Genomic DNA, 19,217 nt, shown 5'->3' with positions numbered 1-19,217 from the left:
ATTATTGTAAGCTAATGTGAATATTAGTTGAACACACAATATCAGAAGTAAAAGAAAAAGCATACGAACATGACTCAAGTGGTTAAACATACACAGAACATGACTCAAGTGGTTGAAATACACACAAGTAATCTCAAATAATAATAAAAAAAAAAGCGGTACAAGTTCTTCTGTCTTGAAGCAATAGGTGGAAGCATCACTACCTCCTCCAAAATCAAGTAGCAAGATAAGTTATATTATGGACCAAAATCACACTAAAAGCGTCCATAAAATATTCCACTCAGATTCACAAATTAGTACCCAATAAAACATAATCAAGATCTCAAGAAGCATATGCTTGCATAAGGCGTGCCATTGAAGCCAACATAGATAAGACCTGAAATAAAGTCAATAGTGTCCATCCTCTTGCACACATTTCATATATTTCCGAGCACTAAAGACTCTTTTCTTATATCAATGAAAGATCTTGTTTTCTTTTCACTCCTACGCAAGGCCTACCATATGAAAGTTTTAACCCTATAAAATAATTTCAACTTTCCAAAGCGGGGAAGAAAAAAAAAAAGAAATAGTGGGTCACACAAGAGAGAGAAACTCACACCCCCTCATGAAGGGTACGGACTTGACAAACTGACTCCTTTTTTTTGGTAATTATGAGCTGCTATTACGTTATATTGGGAAATTACATTTACATACTTCTCTTTTATATATATATCTTTGTATATTCCTCCTTCAGAAAATACTCTACAAGCGTCAGCCTACATCATTGGGGAAAAATACTTTTGTTGTCACTAACAAAGACGTTTCTGAACCTTTCCACGACAAAGGATCAAAGGAAGAAAATGGATTTCTTCTGTTGCACAGGAATGAGATAGTGGAGTTCAACCTCATAACATACGCCTGCATAACGAATAATCTCTTTAGAAAACATTTTGCATATGGTTATCGTATCTATTCAGAGCATACACAAGCCATATGATGTTGATATTAACGACTGCCCCAAATCCTAAACAGAGATATAAATATTCAGGAAAGAACATGATAATATTCAAATATGTGATGAAGAATATTAAAGAGCAGAGCATATTCATTGCAAGAAAACTAGATTGGTCATCGTCCTTCATTTGTCCCAACTGTGAAACAAAATTGCTGTTAGACATTGCAGCACAAGGCAGCTAAGTGCATTTCATTTATCCAGGATTGCCTTTCCTTTATCTTTTTGAAGCTAGTTACAAGATAAAAAATTAAATTTTCGAAGAACTACCTGACTCAAAAATCATGGATCTATATATAGTTTCAAGTAGGCAGCATCCATGCTTTGGTTACGTACTTGGAAAAGCACTCTTGACAGTTTTTTTTATCAGTCATGTTAAGTCTTTTCATCGTGGTTGTCAAGCATTGGCCCCTGATCTTGATTGCACGTCAATTTGAAATCAGGCACCACCTCAATGTTCTCATCAGGCTACATTTAGAGTACAGAGGATAGTCAATTCAATACAAATGAACATTGGAAACTACTGCAGTGAAACTAAAAGGAGAAAAACTATATTACCTGCCACAGTTTCAGAAAATACCAAAGCAAAAAGTCGATGAGCATAACCAAACAAAAAAGCTTTCCTGCCCACGACCCACATGAGAGATACCTGAAATATGATTTTAGATGTGACGACCTTCAATATTATTTCAAGAGCACCAAGTTGCATAAATGACAAAACAGATTGCTCTAGTTTTCAGATTGGCATTAATATTTCATTCAATGTCTGGTTTGCTGACAAATGGAAGATGTTGCTAGTACTATGATATATTAGTGCTCTATCAAATTCCCATTTAAACATATCAACTCCCTGCTAAACGGCATGTCATTGCCTACTCATCCAAACAGACCATACCTGGAGAGCCGTTCAATAAGATTTTGATCTGAGCTACTCAAAGCATGGTCATAAACGATAGCTGTCCTCTTTGCAACATCATGCCAATCATACAATTTCTTCATCTAAGATTGTTTTTAGATTGAGATGAGCACAATTAGTACATAAACAAATTGACAGATATTCTTATATTAAGGTTGTCATATTTCCTTCAAAAAATTCACTCACACGATTATGCATTTCTTGTGGGTCAATGGTAGGAAGCATGGTAATTGCCTTCTTAATGGCCTGTACCATATCACCGGGATCAGGTTCTGCAAGTACAACCATATCATCTGGTAGAACCTGAGAACATAATATAAATGGCCAAATTCATAGAATGAACCAAAAGAAAAGAGAGAGAAATTCAAGCACCATGTATTCCGAAATGTTAAAATGGAAGAGGTAGAAAAGAACTTCTATTCTTGCCCACCTCTGGAACACCTCCAACCCGTGTACTAACTGTTAATAATCCACAACTAGCAGCCTCTAATATGGCTATGCAAAAAGCTTCTGTTAAAGAACTGTAAGAATAGCCAGAGTCAGACCCAAGTAAAAATACACAATTACAGATACGATGCAGAACCAACAGGCAAGCAGATTTTTTAGTTCTAAAAAAAGTTTTGTTACAATATGCTCTTTGATTTTAAAATAAACATCAAGCTTGTAGCAACCAACAGCGTGGATGGGATGAAAACCCAAATTTAACATGGACAAAACGAAATCAATCATGTAAATGCTTTATTTTTAAGTCTACATGTTTCATGATTTTTTTTGTAAACACTGAAAGCTATTGAATTAACAATTGTGATACAAAGTCTAATGATTCTAAAACTATTCTATTCCTCAAGTCTTTAAGAGTTCCAACATTCAGAAATTGAAAATAAGTCAACCTAAATTTGAACAAAGATTCGTAAGAATTTGTACCACATTTTACCATTTCTAATATTAACTTCTCACTCCAAGAAGGATGGAAAAAATACACACAATTTCATTTGATATCAACCCAGCGGCCTAATTGTTTTAGTTTTGTTTGACAACATCAATTAAAGTATAAAGAGAAAAACCTGGTTTTTTTCAAATGAATGAGAACACTTAGTTTAAACCATATTTAGTTTAAAGCTTGAGTAAAATATGAACTTCAAGCATAAAACTCAAGAAGTGGCAACCTGTTAAGAAATATATGGCCAGATATAAGAACTGATCGAACGAGAGCATGTGGAACAGCTCCCAACATCTCAACTCGATCTTGAAGACCATGCTTTTCCCTCATCTCTTCTAGCCGCACACGTTTTGGTCCATCTCCTCCAATAATGAATCTCACCTGTGAAAGTTACATGTAGCCTAAGAATCAAATACTCTAATCACATCCTTCTGCAGAAGAACACGCTGATGACATGAAATTGCCATCCTAGATAGTGCATCACCCCACTACATGAGACCTACTCATTAGTATATCATCTGCTCGATTATATTCATTAATCACCATTTTACTTGAAATTTTGATAAAATTTGAGAATGCGTATAAAATTTGACCTAACCATAATCATTTAGTCATACAAACAGAAGGCCAAGCTAATGATATCATGCTTAAATGGAAGAGATTTGTACAATAAGAGACTAATGAAGCTCATTATCACTTCACTTATGGAAATTAATAAACAATACAACCACTGAACAGTCCAGACTTGGAAACCAAAGAAACAGCCCTTGCATAGCCAAGGAACAAGTTCAGGTGAATCAACCACATATGAGAAGACTATCAAATGTATATAATTTCGAATAAACATCAGTTTGACTTACAACTTACATTAGGAAACATCCGACAGACTTCAGGAATGACCTCAACTAGCAAATCTGCCCCCTTGCGGTAAACTAATCGACTTACAACCACAATGATAATCTCATTTGTACTGGGTCGGTTCAAAGCAGGCTTAAACATGGCAGTATCAACAGCATTAGGTACTACAAAAACTTTTTCTGGTGGCAAACCTGATCGTAGAACTGTGTTTTCCTTACTAGTATGTGAAACACATATAGCCTCAGTAACATCTGCTAAAGTAAATTGCAATACTTTGTTCATATGGATGCTTCCCACATCAGCAAAACCATAGAGAGAATGATCTGTAAACACAACCTTGTACCCCATGGTCCTTCCATGCATTAAAGCTTCATGACACAGAGTTGAAAATGCCTGGTGTCCATGCACTAACGTAATTTTTTCTCGAATAAGAATTGTCCTGACAATTGGAAGCGTTCCATAGAAAGTTGGCAATGTATTTTGCATCAGAAATGGTTTCCATGGTACATAATACACTTTTAAGCCACCTGTCAAGTATCTCACACCGCTACGATTTCCATAAGCATGTGTCATCACCACAACCTAGACAATTATTTTCCAAAAGCTTTCACAATTGGAGTTTAAACTTGCATAGATATAAAATTTGGCTTACTAAGCATGCAAAAAACCAAGGAAAGAGAACTTGATGGGGACCCAAATGATGCAAGTTTTCTCATCAACATAATATTTATGACTTTTTACATTACTAATTTATTTAGTGTACGAGTGCAAAAACATTCCATGATAAGATTATTTTATGTCCGCTTCTAGGGCTCCTGAGCTTGACTCTTTAGCTTTTTATATTACAAAATAGAAAACTTGGATGTTCAATAACAAAGCGAGTCTTTGAAATTGCATACAAATTTTTTATTTTACTTTTAATGAAGGGCCACGTTCACTAAAACACATTTTTTAAAAACATAATTGTATATAACACATTTTAGCACATGCAAAAATACTAAGCTAGACAATATGTAACATTTAAGCAGTTAAGGTTCACACATTTTAATTATTTAAAATAAACTATGGTGAAGAAAAAAGATATGAAAAGGCAAGTTTCGATTTAGATTTTCCGTTGAACATAAATTTCAGAGAGAGAGTTGCTATCCAATAGGACCTTCCTTAGATTTCATAATACATTTTCATTCTTTTCAACTATCAATTCATGCGTGTAGCTTTTGTATAATTTGTTTATTCATTCATATCTAGTGTCCTCTTTATATTTTCATAAGTTATCATCAATAAGATCTTCAATATGCTTCGCTCTTCATTCCTAGATAATATGGCTTAACATCCCCAAAAGATTTTCTTGGCATGTTCAACATGTCTGAAAATTCTAAAAGAATTGGATACGAGTGCTTGACACTGTCTCAACTTAATATGACATCCGTGTTTCCTAATGCACATACTGTGTGGAGGGGAAAAAGAAAAGAAAAGAGAAAAGAACTGACCATTCTCAGATGAACTTCCAAAGAAAGATGCAGAAGAAATGGGTAAAAGATGAGATGCAAGCTAATGATATATCTTTTTCTTCTTTTTTTTTTCTGAAACTAATGGACCCTAGCTCCCAGTCCCCCTCCAAATGCATTTCAAACTCGATAACAAAATCATGTGAAATACATTGCACTGTCGCTCCTTCTCGACTAAGTTTCTGCCAAGGTATTATACACATTTGAAACAAGCACTAGTGATGGTGTTTATCAACATATATGGTCTGGACCGTCTCCAAAAGAAGCTTAAGATTTTCATTTGGGAGTACAGTTATTCTTTGAATTAACACATTTGAGAAGTTACAGAAGAGGGGTTATGTACATCTCCAAGCTGCTACCCTATGTTGATAAACAGTCAGTTCAGAAAATCAAATCCATAATTTTAGCAGCTGCACCTATGCCACAGAGTTACGTAATTTTTACTAGAACTTTTGGATGGGAACTTCCAAGACCTGGAGACATCTTACTCCCATTTCCCAATTACTTATAAGTCACTCATTCAAAAAGGACAAGCAAGATCTTTGACTTCATCATGTTTGGGCTTTCTTATGGTTGTGGAACCTTAGAACTTGAGGACACAATTGTACAACCTATATAAAACAGATCTATTCAAGTAAAGATCATCTTTCTTATGGAATTTTTGGTTCGTATCCAATGCTCGTAGACCGCACCTTCACAAATGAGAGTTGAGACAAACTATTTTATAAAACCTATCTCTTTTAGCCACTCTTGGAGAATCTTCTGCTCCGATTCGTCATCATAACTTAACTACCCTTGCTATCAATGGTTTTTTTTTTTTGTAGATGTTATTTGTTAGAAACTTCATAGGTTATTCCACCACATCACATTAATGAATAGTTTATGTTTCCCTAAAAGAAAATTGAAGGGGTTCTCTAACCTTGTGACCAAGTTTCAGGAGACATTGTGAAAGATAATAAATGTGACTTTCCACACCGCCAAAGTTCGGATAAAAGAAATCAGAGACCATCAGAATTCTGTGTCTTTTTTGATCACCCATCACAAAGATCTCCCAAAACACCTGGCAAAGAACAACACATTGTGATCCAATACAGAAAACCACCCTCATACACGAGAAACACAACTGGGTTCCCACAAACCTCACGTTCACGGCGTCAAGTTCATGCCGGCAATCGCTCCACTTCTCCGCGGCTCATTATCTCACTATCTCAGATCTTCACCTCTCTCGACTCAGACTCCCGTTCACGTCCTCCACCGGTGACCGGCCACCGGTCCTCCTCTGTCTCCCGCTTACCCCTTCAGTTCTCAACTTCCTCTTTTCTTTTAATTCTTCAATGCTCTTCCTCCTACCCTCCCTCTCATTTTCACTTCTTGAAAAATTGTTCTTTGTGTTTCTCTATCATTTCAAGTAATTTGGTGTGTAGGAAATTTGTACCGAGTTTTTGTAAGCATACCAAAATATATTCGAGATTAATCTTTTTATTGCGACCAAAATGCCCTTATAATCGAAAATATTGTTATATTGTCTTTCTCAACAAATTTCACCACCAACTCTCAATAAACTTTTTATAATTATTTGGGTGAATTGCCTTACGAGTTTACAAATTACATTTTTATTGTCGATTAGGCTAGCAATTGTATGTTTTAGGTATTTTTGTACATAATCTCATTTCTTATTTAAAGATTTCGATCAAGTTGTTTTATATTTGCTTCGAGATTGGTATAAGTTTCAAATCTCGGTCGAGTGTGTAATGATTTCATCTCGAGACTTGGATGTATTTTTATTTTTTATTTACATATTTGCATGTTGCCTCGTGTATTTGTTTGTTTTGGTGGGGAATTGAAAGAGATTGAAAAGGAACACGTCTAAGGTCAAATAAAATAGTTGAATGTCAACGTTAGTATAAAATTTGAGAAGTTTTTAGGAGAAATTTATAGAATTAGTGGAATAAATTCGGTTGAGTACAAGTTGATTATGAGGTGCTTGTATAACATGAAACCCCTTGTGTATGCTTATGTTATTAGTAATAAAAAATCTTCATTTTTTTAAACTAAGGATTGTGTGTCTCTAGTAGTAGTTTGGGTTTCTAAGGTATGAATATCATCCTGTCAATCTAGGAGTACCTCAAAGTCATTTACTATTCCAATGACTCGAGAAAACATTAAATTATCGTCACTTAAGCCCAACTTTCAATTAATCCCAAAGTACAACGGTGTCTTACTATGGTAAGAAAATAAGTGTAGCCTTTATAAGTGGCAGTAGATAAAGGACCCCAAATATCAGTGAGTTGCTACTAAATCAACAACATTATTATTTCTTTGTTGTTGTTGTCTTGTTCTATATCCAGTAGGATATCCATGAATTTTGTAGCACTTGTCCACTGTATGTCCAGGAAGATTGCAATTGGTGCTCATAAGTCTCTCCTTTGTTTGTTTGTGGAGTTACTCTTAGAAGAACTTGAACTTACTGTAAATGCCATTGCAAGTGTTGAGGAGGCAAATGATCCGATTGATCTTTGTTGTTCTTCTTGAAGGAGAATAGAAAAGGCTCGGCTTGTAGATGGAAGAGAATACATAAGCAGAAGTTGAGCTCGTGCCTGAGAGAAATTCTCATTGAGTCTCATAAGGAAATCCGTAAGATATTCCATCTGAAGGAAAACTACCAGTTCTTTTAGGCCATCACAAGTACAAGTTCCACAGTTGCATGTTGGTCTGTATGTATCTAATTCGTCAATCAAAGTCTTTAACTTAGTAAAATACATACCAATAGGGTCTTGGTTATGTGATAGTGTTGCTAAGGATTGTTTCAATTGAAATATCCTTGGTGCTTATTCTTTTGAAATCTTTCCTTGAGGTCTACCCATATTGTTATTGTAGAATTTGAGAAGAGAATGCTGGTTGAGATGGGTTTAGAGACTAAGTTCAATGTCCAAGAAACAACAATGTTGTTATTTATGATCCAAGCTGGAAGGAGATCTCCAGTTGGTCATGTGATAGTTCCATCAAAGAAATCGATTTTATTTTTTACTAGATGTCCAATGGTCATCGCTCGACTCCAAGAGACGTAATTGCTCAGTGACAAGTACTAAGTTCGTGTTATCATTGTGATGAAGGAAATAAAGATTCAAATATCCTTGGTTTTGATCGAAGGAGGTTTAAGCAGAGGTATCGACTGATTCGAATTGGGATTTTCTTGGTTTTTCGACGAGGTCTGGACACATTGATAATGGTCAGATTCATTGTTACAGTGGAAGGTTTTAGTTACAGAGTATGAACAGAGTTCGACCACCGAAAAGTTTAGGAGGAAAGGGTGTGCTATGATACCATATTGAACAGAGTTTTGAAGAAACTTTCACTATATTTATTTATGAACAAGTGAGAGAATTTATACAAGTCTATACATGGAAGTTTGATAACAGGTTGTAACATAAATGAAACTACTTTAACAAGTTGGAGGTTGAAGAAAACTGATAATTAACAAGGAATCTTTATTAACGGTCTAATACCATGAATGATTCAAGATACTAAAATCATATGATTCGAGTATGAAAAAATTATAAATACATCATAAAGATTCTTATAAACAACAAATGCAATATAATTATCTTATTAAAAATTTGTTTATACAATGATATAAAAATAACCCGTATTTGTACATATTCTTCTACAAAGAAATTACAACATTGGTAAATTAATGAAGACTAGGATACATTTACCTACTTAGTTTTCTAATATCTATTTACCATTCACATATTTTAGGTTTTTACATTTATATCATATAATAGATACTTCCAAAACCTTTTAGATTAGGTAATGATACTGTATATTGTAACACAATACCCACTTTTAACTAAGTAGAAGCCATTTTGATCACAATGCCAAGAGTGTATTTGGTTTAAAGAATAGCGAAAGAGGAGCATATGACAAATAACAAATCTTGTTATTTTAAATTTAAAATATATATATATATATCTATATAAAATTTGACCATTTGAGTGACATGTTTGAACGAAACAAATAATATAGAGACAAAAAAACGTGTGTAATAAAGAAAAATTTGAAAATGAACTTCTTTACCCTACACTACATTTTTTTTTAAACTACTTCAAAGTTTTGAGATTAATCCAAAACTTTCCAAATCTAAAAGGGTATAATAAAAAGATACCCAAAAGTTAAAAGCATATTATATAATAACTTCTATAATTTAATTTAACCTATGTTTTTATGGTTACAAAAAAAAATGAAAAACCAATATATTTTTATATATGGCAATAAATTAATTTTAAAGTTTCTAGAAATAGAACGACGTGTCGTAACGTGTGGGGGAAGAAGCGGGAAAGGGAGTCACCACACTGACAACGCCAAATTTCAGTACTCAGACAAACCCCCGCTCTTTTCCTCTTCTCTTTTCTTCCTCTCCAAATTCAAAAAAAAATCAACTAAATTTCTCGATTTCATTTCTCAAATCCCCTCTCCCATTCTCTGCTTCCTCACAATTTCTCTATTTTTTCCCTGAATTCGAAACCCTATTTCAGAATTAGGGTTTCCGTTGATTAATCGTAACCGATGAGGCCTGTCAAACGCGAACCCACCGTTAGCACCCGCAGTAATCGAAATAGAGGCGGCGACGGCGGTGGCGGTGGCGGTGGCGGCGCTGTTGACGGTGCGAGTTTAAGGGATAGTAAGCGGGAGAGGGTTGCCCGGGAGAGAGAGAACTCCGGAGAGGAGAATATGAATGAAGAAGTGGGTCAGCAGGATTTGACGAAGAGGCGGGTCCTTCGCTCTCGGTACCTCGCGGTTATTCATGAGATTAGTGGTATTGTGAATCTTTGCATTTTGGATTTTGAGATGTGGGTTTGATTTGTTTGTGTGTGTAATTGGTTTTTGTTTGTTTCTTGAACTTGAAGAAAGAAGAGAGGATTTGTCGAAGGATTTGGATAAGTTTAATGTTATCATCAATGAAGTGGAAAAGTTGCACGAGCAAGGTATTTCTGTAGTCTTTTCTTATTGTTGTCCTTGTATCTAATTCTAACACAAATTTAAAGCGACGAAAGTGTGCATTTTTGCCCTTTGCCTTTGTGTTCTTATATTCATACAAGTTTTTATGTCAGTTTGAATAGTTGTTAATTTTCCTTTTGATGTTGTTATCTACGTGACATGGTCGTGTTTTCGTTTGGGTTTCAGTTCAGAAGCCAAGGGAACAAGTTGCAGATGCAGAAGCTTTGCAAGATATTGCCAACTCCCTTGTGACCTCTATTAGGTCCCAGTCAAATGAAGGTGTTACTCCATCAGATTTTGTTAGTTGTCTACTCAGAGAGTTTGCTGACATTAACGGTAGTATAAACTCTGAAGAACAAGACCTGGTTTCTGTCAATTGGAAAGATATTGGACTCAGTGTTTCGTCTATTTTCATGAATGGTTATGGATGCCGCACCATGTGAGATTTATGGATTCCTTTTTTCCACTATCCGGATCCTTAAGTGTCTTGTATTGATGTTCTTACTCAACTATATAAATTTCTTCTTTTTGTGCGTGCTTTTTTTCTTCTCAAGGCTTGGACCTATGAGCAATCAGTTGAAGCAGCGAAAGACTAATAATGTTCCCAGGAAACGTGTCAGGCCTACTGAAAGTTCCAGACCTGCAGAGGTTAGAGCAAAAAAAAATTATATTTGAAAGTACTTGGGATTTAGGATTGAGTCATCTGTCACTCTGTTTTGAGCTTTCGTTATTCTGTTGCCTTGACCTGAAAAAGGCTTTCCTTTCAAAATTCCTAGCACGTTTACTATTTCAGCACTCTATTAGTTTCGAGTCTAACAGAAGTACGGTTATTCTTTCTTGGCTGGACATACATCATTGAACTTGCTAATGTTTCATCTTGACCTTGACAAAGTTTGTTTGGAGTCACTCCTCAATGTCTGCGTTAATGACGTTCTTCACTTAACATTATCAACCTTTTTTTTTTTTTTGGTTTAAGTGGTCTGTGAAGTAGATTGTGAAATAGAAGTTTGTTTCTTAAGAATTTGACATTCTATCATCCCGTTTTTGATTGTTTCAATTCATACTGCAGGTTGAAGATAATGGATCCGAACCAAAAACAGATACAGATAAGAACATGGGCATCATGTTTGGAATTTTGAGGAGGAATAAAACCGTTAAACTAGAACATTTGATATTGAATAGAAAGTCTTTCGGACAGACAGTGGAGAATTTATTTGCTCTATCCTTTCTGGTTAAGGATGGTCGAGCTGAGATAACTATTGATAAAAATGGTTCTCATTTTGTGTGTGAGTAGACATCTACAAACTAAACATTTTATGCTTTTGTTTGAAAACATAGTGTTCTTTTCACTATACTAACATTTCCTGCCAACATTTTCAGCACCGAAGAATGCCCCTGCTCATAGTGCCATTATGTCACATGAAGTTAATTACAGTCATTTTGTATTCAGATTCGATTACAAGGATTGGAAGGTACGAACTTAGCATTCATGTTTATGATAATAACTTCACATATTGCGGTGTCATCTAACATACATCAAATATCAAGAAAATCATTCTGCTCCCTTGATTAGAGTGTATACAATATTGGATAGTGTTTCATGATATATGCAAAATGCTGTGTGCTATTTAGATCCTTGGATCCAATTGAGGAACACATACTTGTAATGCTTTATTTGCAGCCAATGGTGGATATGGTACCAGTTGGAGAGGAGCTGATGCCCCACAGGACCTTTCTGAACTCAGTGCAGGTGTCCCAAGAAGAAGTGGCGGCGGACAATTCTGAATCTGCAGGCTTACCTACCACACCAATCCGAAAGCTGTCGAGAAATCGAGGTTTGGTTATGCAATCTGTTGTTGAAGATTCTCCTGACAATGGCTCTCAATCAGGAGCAACTGCAATTTTGAGGGGCAAGAGAAAGCTCAGTCAAGGTTGGGTTAATTAGAGCTCTGAAAGCTACCAAATGTGAATGCCTCTTTTTGTTCTGTGAGTTGTATATTTAACGGTTGCCTTGTAAATTGGTAATTAGGTTCTAAGAGTAAATGATCGCCAAATTTAACTTTTATAACAGAGTTTCAATTAAGTTGCAATGATGATTGCAAAGTTCCATACCTTTTTGGGTAGCTTAGATCAAGCTCCAATCATTTTGTAAAGGTTTTCTTTCTTTTCTTTTATTTATTTATTTATTTTTTGTTCGAACAAGGAATGATGATAGTCTGAAAGTAGTGCCAGGGGTATCTGTTTTTGTAATTTTTTAGAACAAAATATATGGACCTTTAATTAATTTTAAGCTTGTTTTTCCAATTCGATGTCTGTTTGAAGTTTGTACCAACATTTAATTGGATGATGTGGTTTGAAGAATCATATAGAAAATTGTCAAATAATGGAAAAAAGAAAATCTCTTGCTATTATTAGAATCAGGGCTAAGTGAAATGAAGTTGATGGAAATTTTATGGAAGCAAGAACATGATGAGATAAGACTTGGCTCCAAGCATTGAAGGCTCATATCAGCATTTTCATTTCAACAGTCAACATTGGTTTCTGGGGGTCATTGGTTGTCAGTCGGAAGATCAAAGTCCATCAAGTATTGGGCTGTCGAGTCCCACTCCCATGGCGTTCAAACCATTGTCAACATAGATAACAGAACCAGTTATGGCAGAAGCTAAAGGAGATACCAAGAAGGCAGCTGCATTCCCCACCTCCTCTGGTGAACCAGTTTCAAGATATTACCATTTAGTAAAAACATTAGAACGCAATGCTGCAGATAGAAGAAGAAACTACCTGCAGATAATTCTTTTTGTAGAGGTGCATTTGCTAGAGAGTAGTTTATCATCTTATCAATGAATCCGATTGCTTTTGCTGCACGACTCCCAAGTGGACCTGAAAATAAAGAAAGTAGTAATGGAAGTAAAGAACTCAAAGTGTGAAGGTGTTAAATTCAATGCAGAAGAAAAGATGGGTTGAGTTACCAGCAGATATGGTGTTCACTCGGATCTTATTTTTCCTACCCGCCTCGAATGCAAGCACCTGTTTTGATAAAGAAACCAAGAATGCTAAAAGGAAAAATAAGATGGAAAGAATGCAACAAAGAAAGGAACTCGATCTTACTCGTGTGTCACTCTCCAGTGCAGCTTTTGCTGAACTCATACCTCCTCCATATCTGACAGTTAACAAGTTACAATGTAAGTTGTCACCTCAATAGAAGGATGATTTATTATTCATAGCATCAATGTGTAAGATATGTACCCAGGAATGATCCTTTCAGAAGCAATGTATGTAAGAGAGATTGACGACCCGCCTGTAAGATGGGAAATCAATATTTAACCACAAGACATGCCTTTCTAGCCAAAAGTTTCCATAGCTCTCAGAAGGAAACAAAGGCAAACAATGAAGGACTGACAATTGTGGATTGGATGTCGAACATACCTGGATTCATTATTGGAACGAAATGCTTAAGAAGAGAAATGTAGGAGTAACTTGATGCAGATAAAGCTGCTAGATAGCCTTTCCTTGATGTCTCTAAGAGAGGTTTACTTACCTGTTAACAATGTGAATCTTCATCAAGCAGATCCCAAATGGTTTATTTATTTGAAATTATAGAAAGTGCATACCTCTGGCCCATTTGCAAGTGAATGCACAAGGATGTCGATGGTTCCAAAATCCTTCTTTACTGATTCTGCTACTTCCTGAAATCCTTTTAAAATCAAACTTATATTGAAAGAAAAAAATGCAGACTTGAATGTTTAAGCTTATAAGTTAGGACGTATTTCATCTTAAAACTCCTCACTTGTAGTTTGAAAATGAGCATGAGGGCTACAAGTAAGTGATTGTTAATCTTAATTGGGGAGTACAATACATTATAAAGACAGGAGATGGTTTTGATACTGCATCATAATACAATTTGTCTTGTAAAATTCTGGGAACTGTATAAACTGAAATAAATAAACAGTGTAATTGCAATGTGTCACACTTTTAGAGATAGTAATTAAGTGTAGCAACATTTTAAAAAATTACAGATCTAACAAAATTTAGCAAATTCTTTTGCATTGTGCTATATTTAAGCTTGATATTATGTTTGCAACTTCTCTCAAAAGAAAAACAATGTGAAGATTACTTACATTAGAATGTACTAAATCGAAGGACTTGGTTTAAGTTGAAAGAGTGATGCATGAGCAAGGAAAGTTCAGTACCTGAACTGTCCAATTAGATGAACCTGCATACCGCTTATTTGTTTTTATCTGCACGAAATAAAATAAAAATGTTTCTGATTTTTTGTACGACTAGTTTAGTACTACACGTATTGCACGTATTTATGATCTTTTGGTGTGATTAAAAAGTCCAGGTATGCCTACATCTTCAGGAACATCCCCAGGATTGTCAAAAACTGCATCCAAGGGATATATTTTGGAAATCTCCATTAAAGATCCATCTGGCAACCTAAAATATGAACCTCTCATTAGCAAAAACTACTATTAAGTTTTCCTCAGGAAAACACGGATTCTAATAGTCAGACATCTTACACTCGAGATTCGTCAAACTTTCCACGCCGCAAGCTGGATTCAAAGATGTTCAAAGCCTAGATAAGATAACTCTGAAGTTTTAACGATCAAGCTTAATAAAACATTTTCAAACAAGAAAAATAGTCCTGTGGGATTGTTATACTTACAGGCACCCATGTACCAACAATAATTTCAGCCCCAGCAGCAGCAAGAGATTTTGCTATTGCCCAACCATAACCATTATCATCAGCTACACCAGCAATAAATGCCCGCTTACCTAAACAGAAATCCCAAATATAGACAAATTTGCTAAACTGATTTAGAGAATTAACTAACCAACATCAAATCCTATATCCTCATCTCTAAGTTTCAGAATGAAATGTTCAAGCGTTAGTTCTCCAGTTAAATTCAAAGTTCGAGCTTACGTGTAATGAAAATTCTAAGATATACTTGAAAACTTAAATTTATGGTATATTTCCTACAAGACAGTTACCAAAGATTAAGTGATCAAGTAGTGCATAAATATCAACTTAACAAAGAGTATTCGAGCAATAACATAGAAAACAAAGTCTCCCAATTTGTCTTCATCTATCAACAAAATCTTTTGTTGAAAAGATGAGGAAATTTAACTAATGGGTAAAAGTAAGGATATTGAAGGGAAAAACCAGTCATATATCAAACTAAGAAACATATGCATATTGATAGAACAAAGTTTAACTCATAAAAGAAGAAACCAGAAAAGTAAATGGATAACCTTTTAAATCAACTGGCAACCCAGCGATTGGCCCGTTTTCACTAGATCCAGACCTCGCTTTGATTGCGATCTTACCAAATCTTGTAGAAGATGAAGTGTTGGAATTCAGGTGAAAGTATTTCAGAGAGGATACATTGTAGACACTCCAAAGTTTAGCCCATGGCATTGCCTTCAAATGTCCACCAAGAGATGGTGTAACAATGCCCTTGAAACCTCTTGGAGAAGAGAGTTTGTAACTTCCCAGTGTGGCCATCTGAAGATTAGGGGCTGTTGTTGTCGACATCTTTGAAAAAGCAATTCTCTGAAATCGATGATCAAAGGAAACAAGAAAACAAGAAAACATAAAGAGTAAAAAAATTGACACAGATTTACATGGTATGCTAAACTAACATTGGGTTAATTACGTTCATGGGCAGAGAAAAGTAACATTTTATTATTGGAGAGATAATACAAATTGCAGTATTGCCAATAGGATGGAGGGTTTATATATGACACCTCCTTCAATTTTAAATGAATCATAGGCCGAAAATCATAAATAACACAAATGATTCCAAAATTCCAACATATACAATAAAAATTTCAAACAAGATCCATAGCTCAGCTAGATCAAACTAAGAATTGAATTCTCTTTTGAAAAACTTGAAGAATATTCAAAACTATCCATAGTCATCACACTGACATATATGTGCACATTTAAGCACTCCCTCAACTAACAGAACAATGTATGAGAAATTCATCAGGAGAGAACACTGAAGAACATGCAATTACAATTAGATTAGGGACAGAATTTCAACAAAGATTTCAAACCCAATGGAGAGAAATAGCAAAACATTCATTTCTCACATTTCTTCGCGATCACGAGAGAGTGGCAATGGAGATTGCAGCAAGATCAATTTCCCCTTTTACGAAACGCGAAGAGATTGATTGGGGTTTTGAAGAGTGATGAAGGGAAGCAAATGGGTGAAAGATTGTCGATAAAAGCGATGAAGAAAAAACTTCGAGAATGACGAAAAGGGTTGGTTGAAGAAGACGGCGGATTATGAATATATGAGCGTGAGAGAGAGAAAATTGATGGAAGAGTTAGGTTATAGTTAGTTGGGAATGTGAAGGTAAATATGTGAAGAAGCTAGAGAAGCCATTGTTTGTAGCTCAACTGCTTTCAAAAAAAATTTATTTTGCCCATTGGAGAAGAAGCCACCAGCGAGCCTAAAACCGTCACTTTCTCCAAACATTGTACAAAACGATACTCTAAAAATTGTTTGCCATCATCAATCTTCACAAGTGACATACCACTTCTACTCTCGGATCTCCAATATTGATATGATCGGATATGACATTAGTTGATTTTTGAAAAACTAAGATACCGATACACCATGAACATTATTTATTTAACACAAAAATACTAAATATGTAATCTATAGAAAACATAAAATATCAGATTAATAATGTAAAGATCCTTAATATAATCCTTAAACTATGGAGGTGATTGTGTTTAGGAAAGTATTTGATGATTGACAGTGAAGAACGAAAAAAAGATTTTAGGGTATATTTATTTTTCATTTGTTTGCTAGAAATTATAATATTTTTATGAAATTAGGTGAGTTATAAGTTTTAGGTTTAAAAATTTAGATACAAACTATTTATGTTTATATAATATATGATTCATTAATTAATAGGTGCACAAGGCAAATGACACACATATATATTGAACCAAGAGACTTCTTTCTTCTAAGATACATTACTTGTGTAATCAAATTTTAGGTATTAAAATACACACTTCTTTCATTCGATCGACACTCAACATATTTAATAATTATGTAGTGTGTCTGGATTCCACACAATTCTTAAATGTTTGTCAAACAATAAACAAAGGTTAGGAAGAAGTTTTTGAAACCTATGATCTATTTTGGTTAAGAACCCTAATTGAAATCCTAATTTCATTTCAATTAATATTCACTCCAAATAGTCTGATTCGCTTTTCCCCAACTTTGTTATCATTATGATTCAATTCAAAGCTCAAAAGCTCCTTCTTCTTCATCTTCTCATAATCCTTCTCCTCATTTTGCTTCTCCCTTTCCAATATTTTCTCATTCTTAACACTCTCTTTCTCCGCCGCTAAGCAACTACTTTCGCTCTGATCATCCTCCGGTTTCTTGTAGATTACGTCAATGAAGTTCAATGATCCGCCATTCTCTTCTCTTCCACAGCTCTCGTATGTGTAAAACGTGATAATGTCGTTCGCCTTCAGTTTCTTCTCCTTCACGAAGCGATTCCACCCTCTAGTAAACACGAAACTCTGGCTACTCCTCCAATAACAGTACCGGAACTTCCATATCTTCATTGACGTATCGTAGAACACGATTTCGATATCGTCGCCGTTCTCCTCTGCACTTTCGCTGATGTACGGGAAATGTTTCACAGCGTATTTTTTAGGGATTACGAGTCGATTCAACTTCCCGACATCGCTCGGTGTTAATTCCTTCTGGAATAGATGACTACAAGAGAAAAGGCTATCACCATCGCCATTGTCGATTTTTTTAGGATTTTGTATATTCGTGTCGTGAATTTGTGATCGTGTTCGTAAATAAGCGGAGAATTTGGAGTAATACGATCCGTCTTTGATCATACTCAAAACAGCATCTGTAGAGAATTTGATTTGAAAATTAGGTTCCTCGATTGTTCGACGAGTCCAAGGGAAATTCCGGTGAGAATCTCTAGTACGAAGCTTGATAGAGGCGCTATCATAAGCCATAGCAGCGTCTTTCTCTGTTTTGAAGGTACCAAGCCAAATCCTCTGATGATTCGCGTAGATTTGTGCTCCCCAACGCCCATTCTGTTGCGGTACAACGCCTTTGAATTTTCCGACGGCCATAACATCATTAAGATCATTGTCCAATCTCGGGCGCTTGGCTTCAGGTATGGCATAATATGTGAAATTAGAATCTGAAACTTCCTCTGCTAGGATAGGGTTCTTGATATGTGAAAGTAAACTGGAGGAAGCTTCGTCTTCCATGTTGGTGGATGTGAATGGGAAATGGGTAGGAAGAGAAGTGGGATTAAAGTAGAGGAAGAAGAAGAAGCCATGATTGAAGTTGAGTTACAACAAATTGGGCAATGGAGAGAATTTTTGTCTTTCAATTTTTCTGTTGGAAGAAGGTTCAAAATTGGTGGGTGTTTTGGGACTTAGGGAGGTGGACAGTTTCAAGAAACTAAACTGAAATTGGTTAATTTTCATAACCAAAAACCATTTGAGACAAAAACTCCAAATCAATTTGAGATAGATTAACACATTAGGAATTAAAAATCTCTTAGAGATTTCAACCCAAAAATTGTCTTTATTTAGAATGTAAAAATCTCTTACTCAAAAACTAAAATTGAGTTGTTAGTTGTGTGTGCTGTGTTTACACTGACTTTATAACTACAACAAATGATCCAACTGTGTGTTTCTTTCTTGTTTGCTAACTGAACTCTTTCTCTCCCTCTTCTCTCTCTACTTATTTCTTGTTAAATTGTAGTTTTGGGCTTCCCTTGTTCAACAAATTTGGGATAAGGGAATTCATATTCTATTTTAGAGAATATAATCGTTTATCATGCTCCAATTTATTTCTTTTGTTAATATGTGTGTGCGGGGGAATGTTTCAGATTTGATGATAATTTAAAGGTTAAATCGTACCTTACATCTAACAACAACATCCTTGTGTTTCTTTTTTCTTTTTCTTTTTTTTTTTTTAACTTTTGTTCTTTTTTATTTGT

At 35.2% G+C, this 19,217-nt stretch overlaps 4 protein-coding genes across 6 annotated transcripts; 1 reads left to right on the top strand and 3 right to left on the bottom strand.

The window, feature by feature from the left end:
- Positions 1–317: 317 nt before the first annotated feature.
- Positions 318–6,657, bottom strand: LOC101217614 (phosphatidylinositol N-acetylglucosaminyltransferase subunit A). 2 transcript variants are annotated; one of them, XR_970211.2, is made up of 10 exons: positions 6,353–6,657; positions 6,133–6,273; positions 3,715–4,287; positions 3,074–3,228; positions 2,338–2,428; positions 2,094–2,210; positions 1,887–1,990; positions 1,550–1,640; positions 1,262–1,459; positions 318–897 (listed from the first exon to the last, which is right to left on the bottom strand). XR_970211.2 is itself a non-coding variant. In XM_004148977.3 (10 exons), exons 2-9 carry the CDS (start codon positions 6,250–6,252, stop codon positions 1,367–1,369), a joined length of 1,344 nt encoding a protein of 447 aa, XP_004149025.1. In that variant the 5' UTR covers positions 6,253–6,273; positions 6,353–6,657; the 3' UTR covers positions 318–897; positions 1,328–1,366. The 2 variants fall into 2 exon arrangements, 1 of the variants encoding a protein (XP_004149025.1); XM_004148977.3 differs by having other exon boundaries at positions 1,328–1,459.
- Positions 6,658–9,530: 2,873 nt separating this feature from the next.
- Positions 9,531–12,501, top strand: LOC101220149 (non-structural maintenance of chromosomes element 4 homolog A). The gene is made up of 7 exons (XM_004148987.3): positions 9,531–10,029; positions 10,121–10,198; positions 10,398–10,650; positions 10,766–10,859; positions 11,281–11,497; positions 11,592–11,683; positions 11,893–12,501. The coding sequence occupies exons 1-7, from the start codon at positions 9,780–9,782 to the stop codon at positions 12,154–12,156; spliced, it is 1,248 nt and encodes a 415-aa protein (XP_004149035.1). The 5' UTR covers positions 9,531–9,779; the 3' UTR covers positions 12,157–12,501.
- On the bottom strand, positions 11,677–16,818 carry LOC101217385 (enoyl-[acyl-carrier-protein] reductase [NADH], chloroplastic). 2 transcript variants are annotated; one of them, XM_031890162.1, is made up of 13 exons: positions 16,308–16,818; positions 15,465–15,765; positions 14,878–14,987; positions 14,732–14,787; positions 14,564–14,648; positions 14,402–14,449; positions 13,823–13,897; positions 13,638–13,749; positions 13,458–13,509; positions 13,320–13,371; positions 13,181–13,238; positions 12,993–13,091; positions 11,677–12,106 (listed from the first exon to the last, which is right to left on the bottom strand). In XM_031890162.1, the coding sequence occupies exons 2-13, from the start codon at positions 15,745–15,747 to the stop codon at positions 12,093–12,095; spliced, it is 1,044 nt and encodes a 347-aa protein (XP_031746022.1). In that variant the 5' UTR covers positions 15,748–15,765; positions 16,308–16,818; the 3' UTR covers positions 11,677–12,092. The 2 variants fall into 2 exon arrangements, with proteins under 2 accessions (XP_031746022.1, XP_004149024.1); XM_004148976.3 differs by lacking the exon at positions 11,677–12,106 and adding an exon at positions 12,596–12,915 and having other exon boundaries at positions 16,308–16,814.
- Positions 16,819–17,165: 347 nt separating this feature from the next.
- LOC101219913 (AP2/ERF and B3 domain-containing transcription factor At1g50680-like) lies at positions 17,166–18,887 on the bottom strand. Its single transcript, XM_004148986.3, has one exon. It carries the CDS (start codon positions 18,475–18,477, stop codon positions 17,407–17,409), a length of 1,071 nt encoding a protein of 356 aa, XP_004149034.1. The 5' UTR covers positions 18,478–18,887; the 3' UTR covers positions 17,166–17,406.
- Positions 18,888–19,217: the final 330 nt, after the last annotated feature.

This window comes from Cucumis sativus, chromosome 1 (assembly GCF_000004075.3).
Source record: "Cucumis sativus cultivar 9930 chromosome 1, Cucumber_9930_V3, whole genome shotgun sequence".
NCBI lineage: Eukaryota > Viridiplantae > Streptophyta > Magnoliopsida > Cucurbitales > Cucurbitaceae > Cucumis > Cucumis sativus.
The sequence above is the reverse complement of the archived record's forward strand: the minus strand, read 5'-3'. Positions and strand labels throughout refer to the sequence as shown.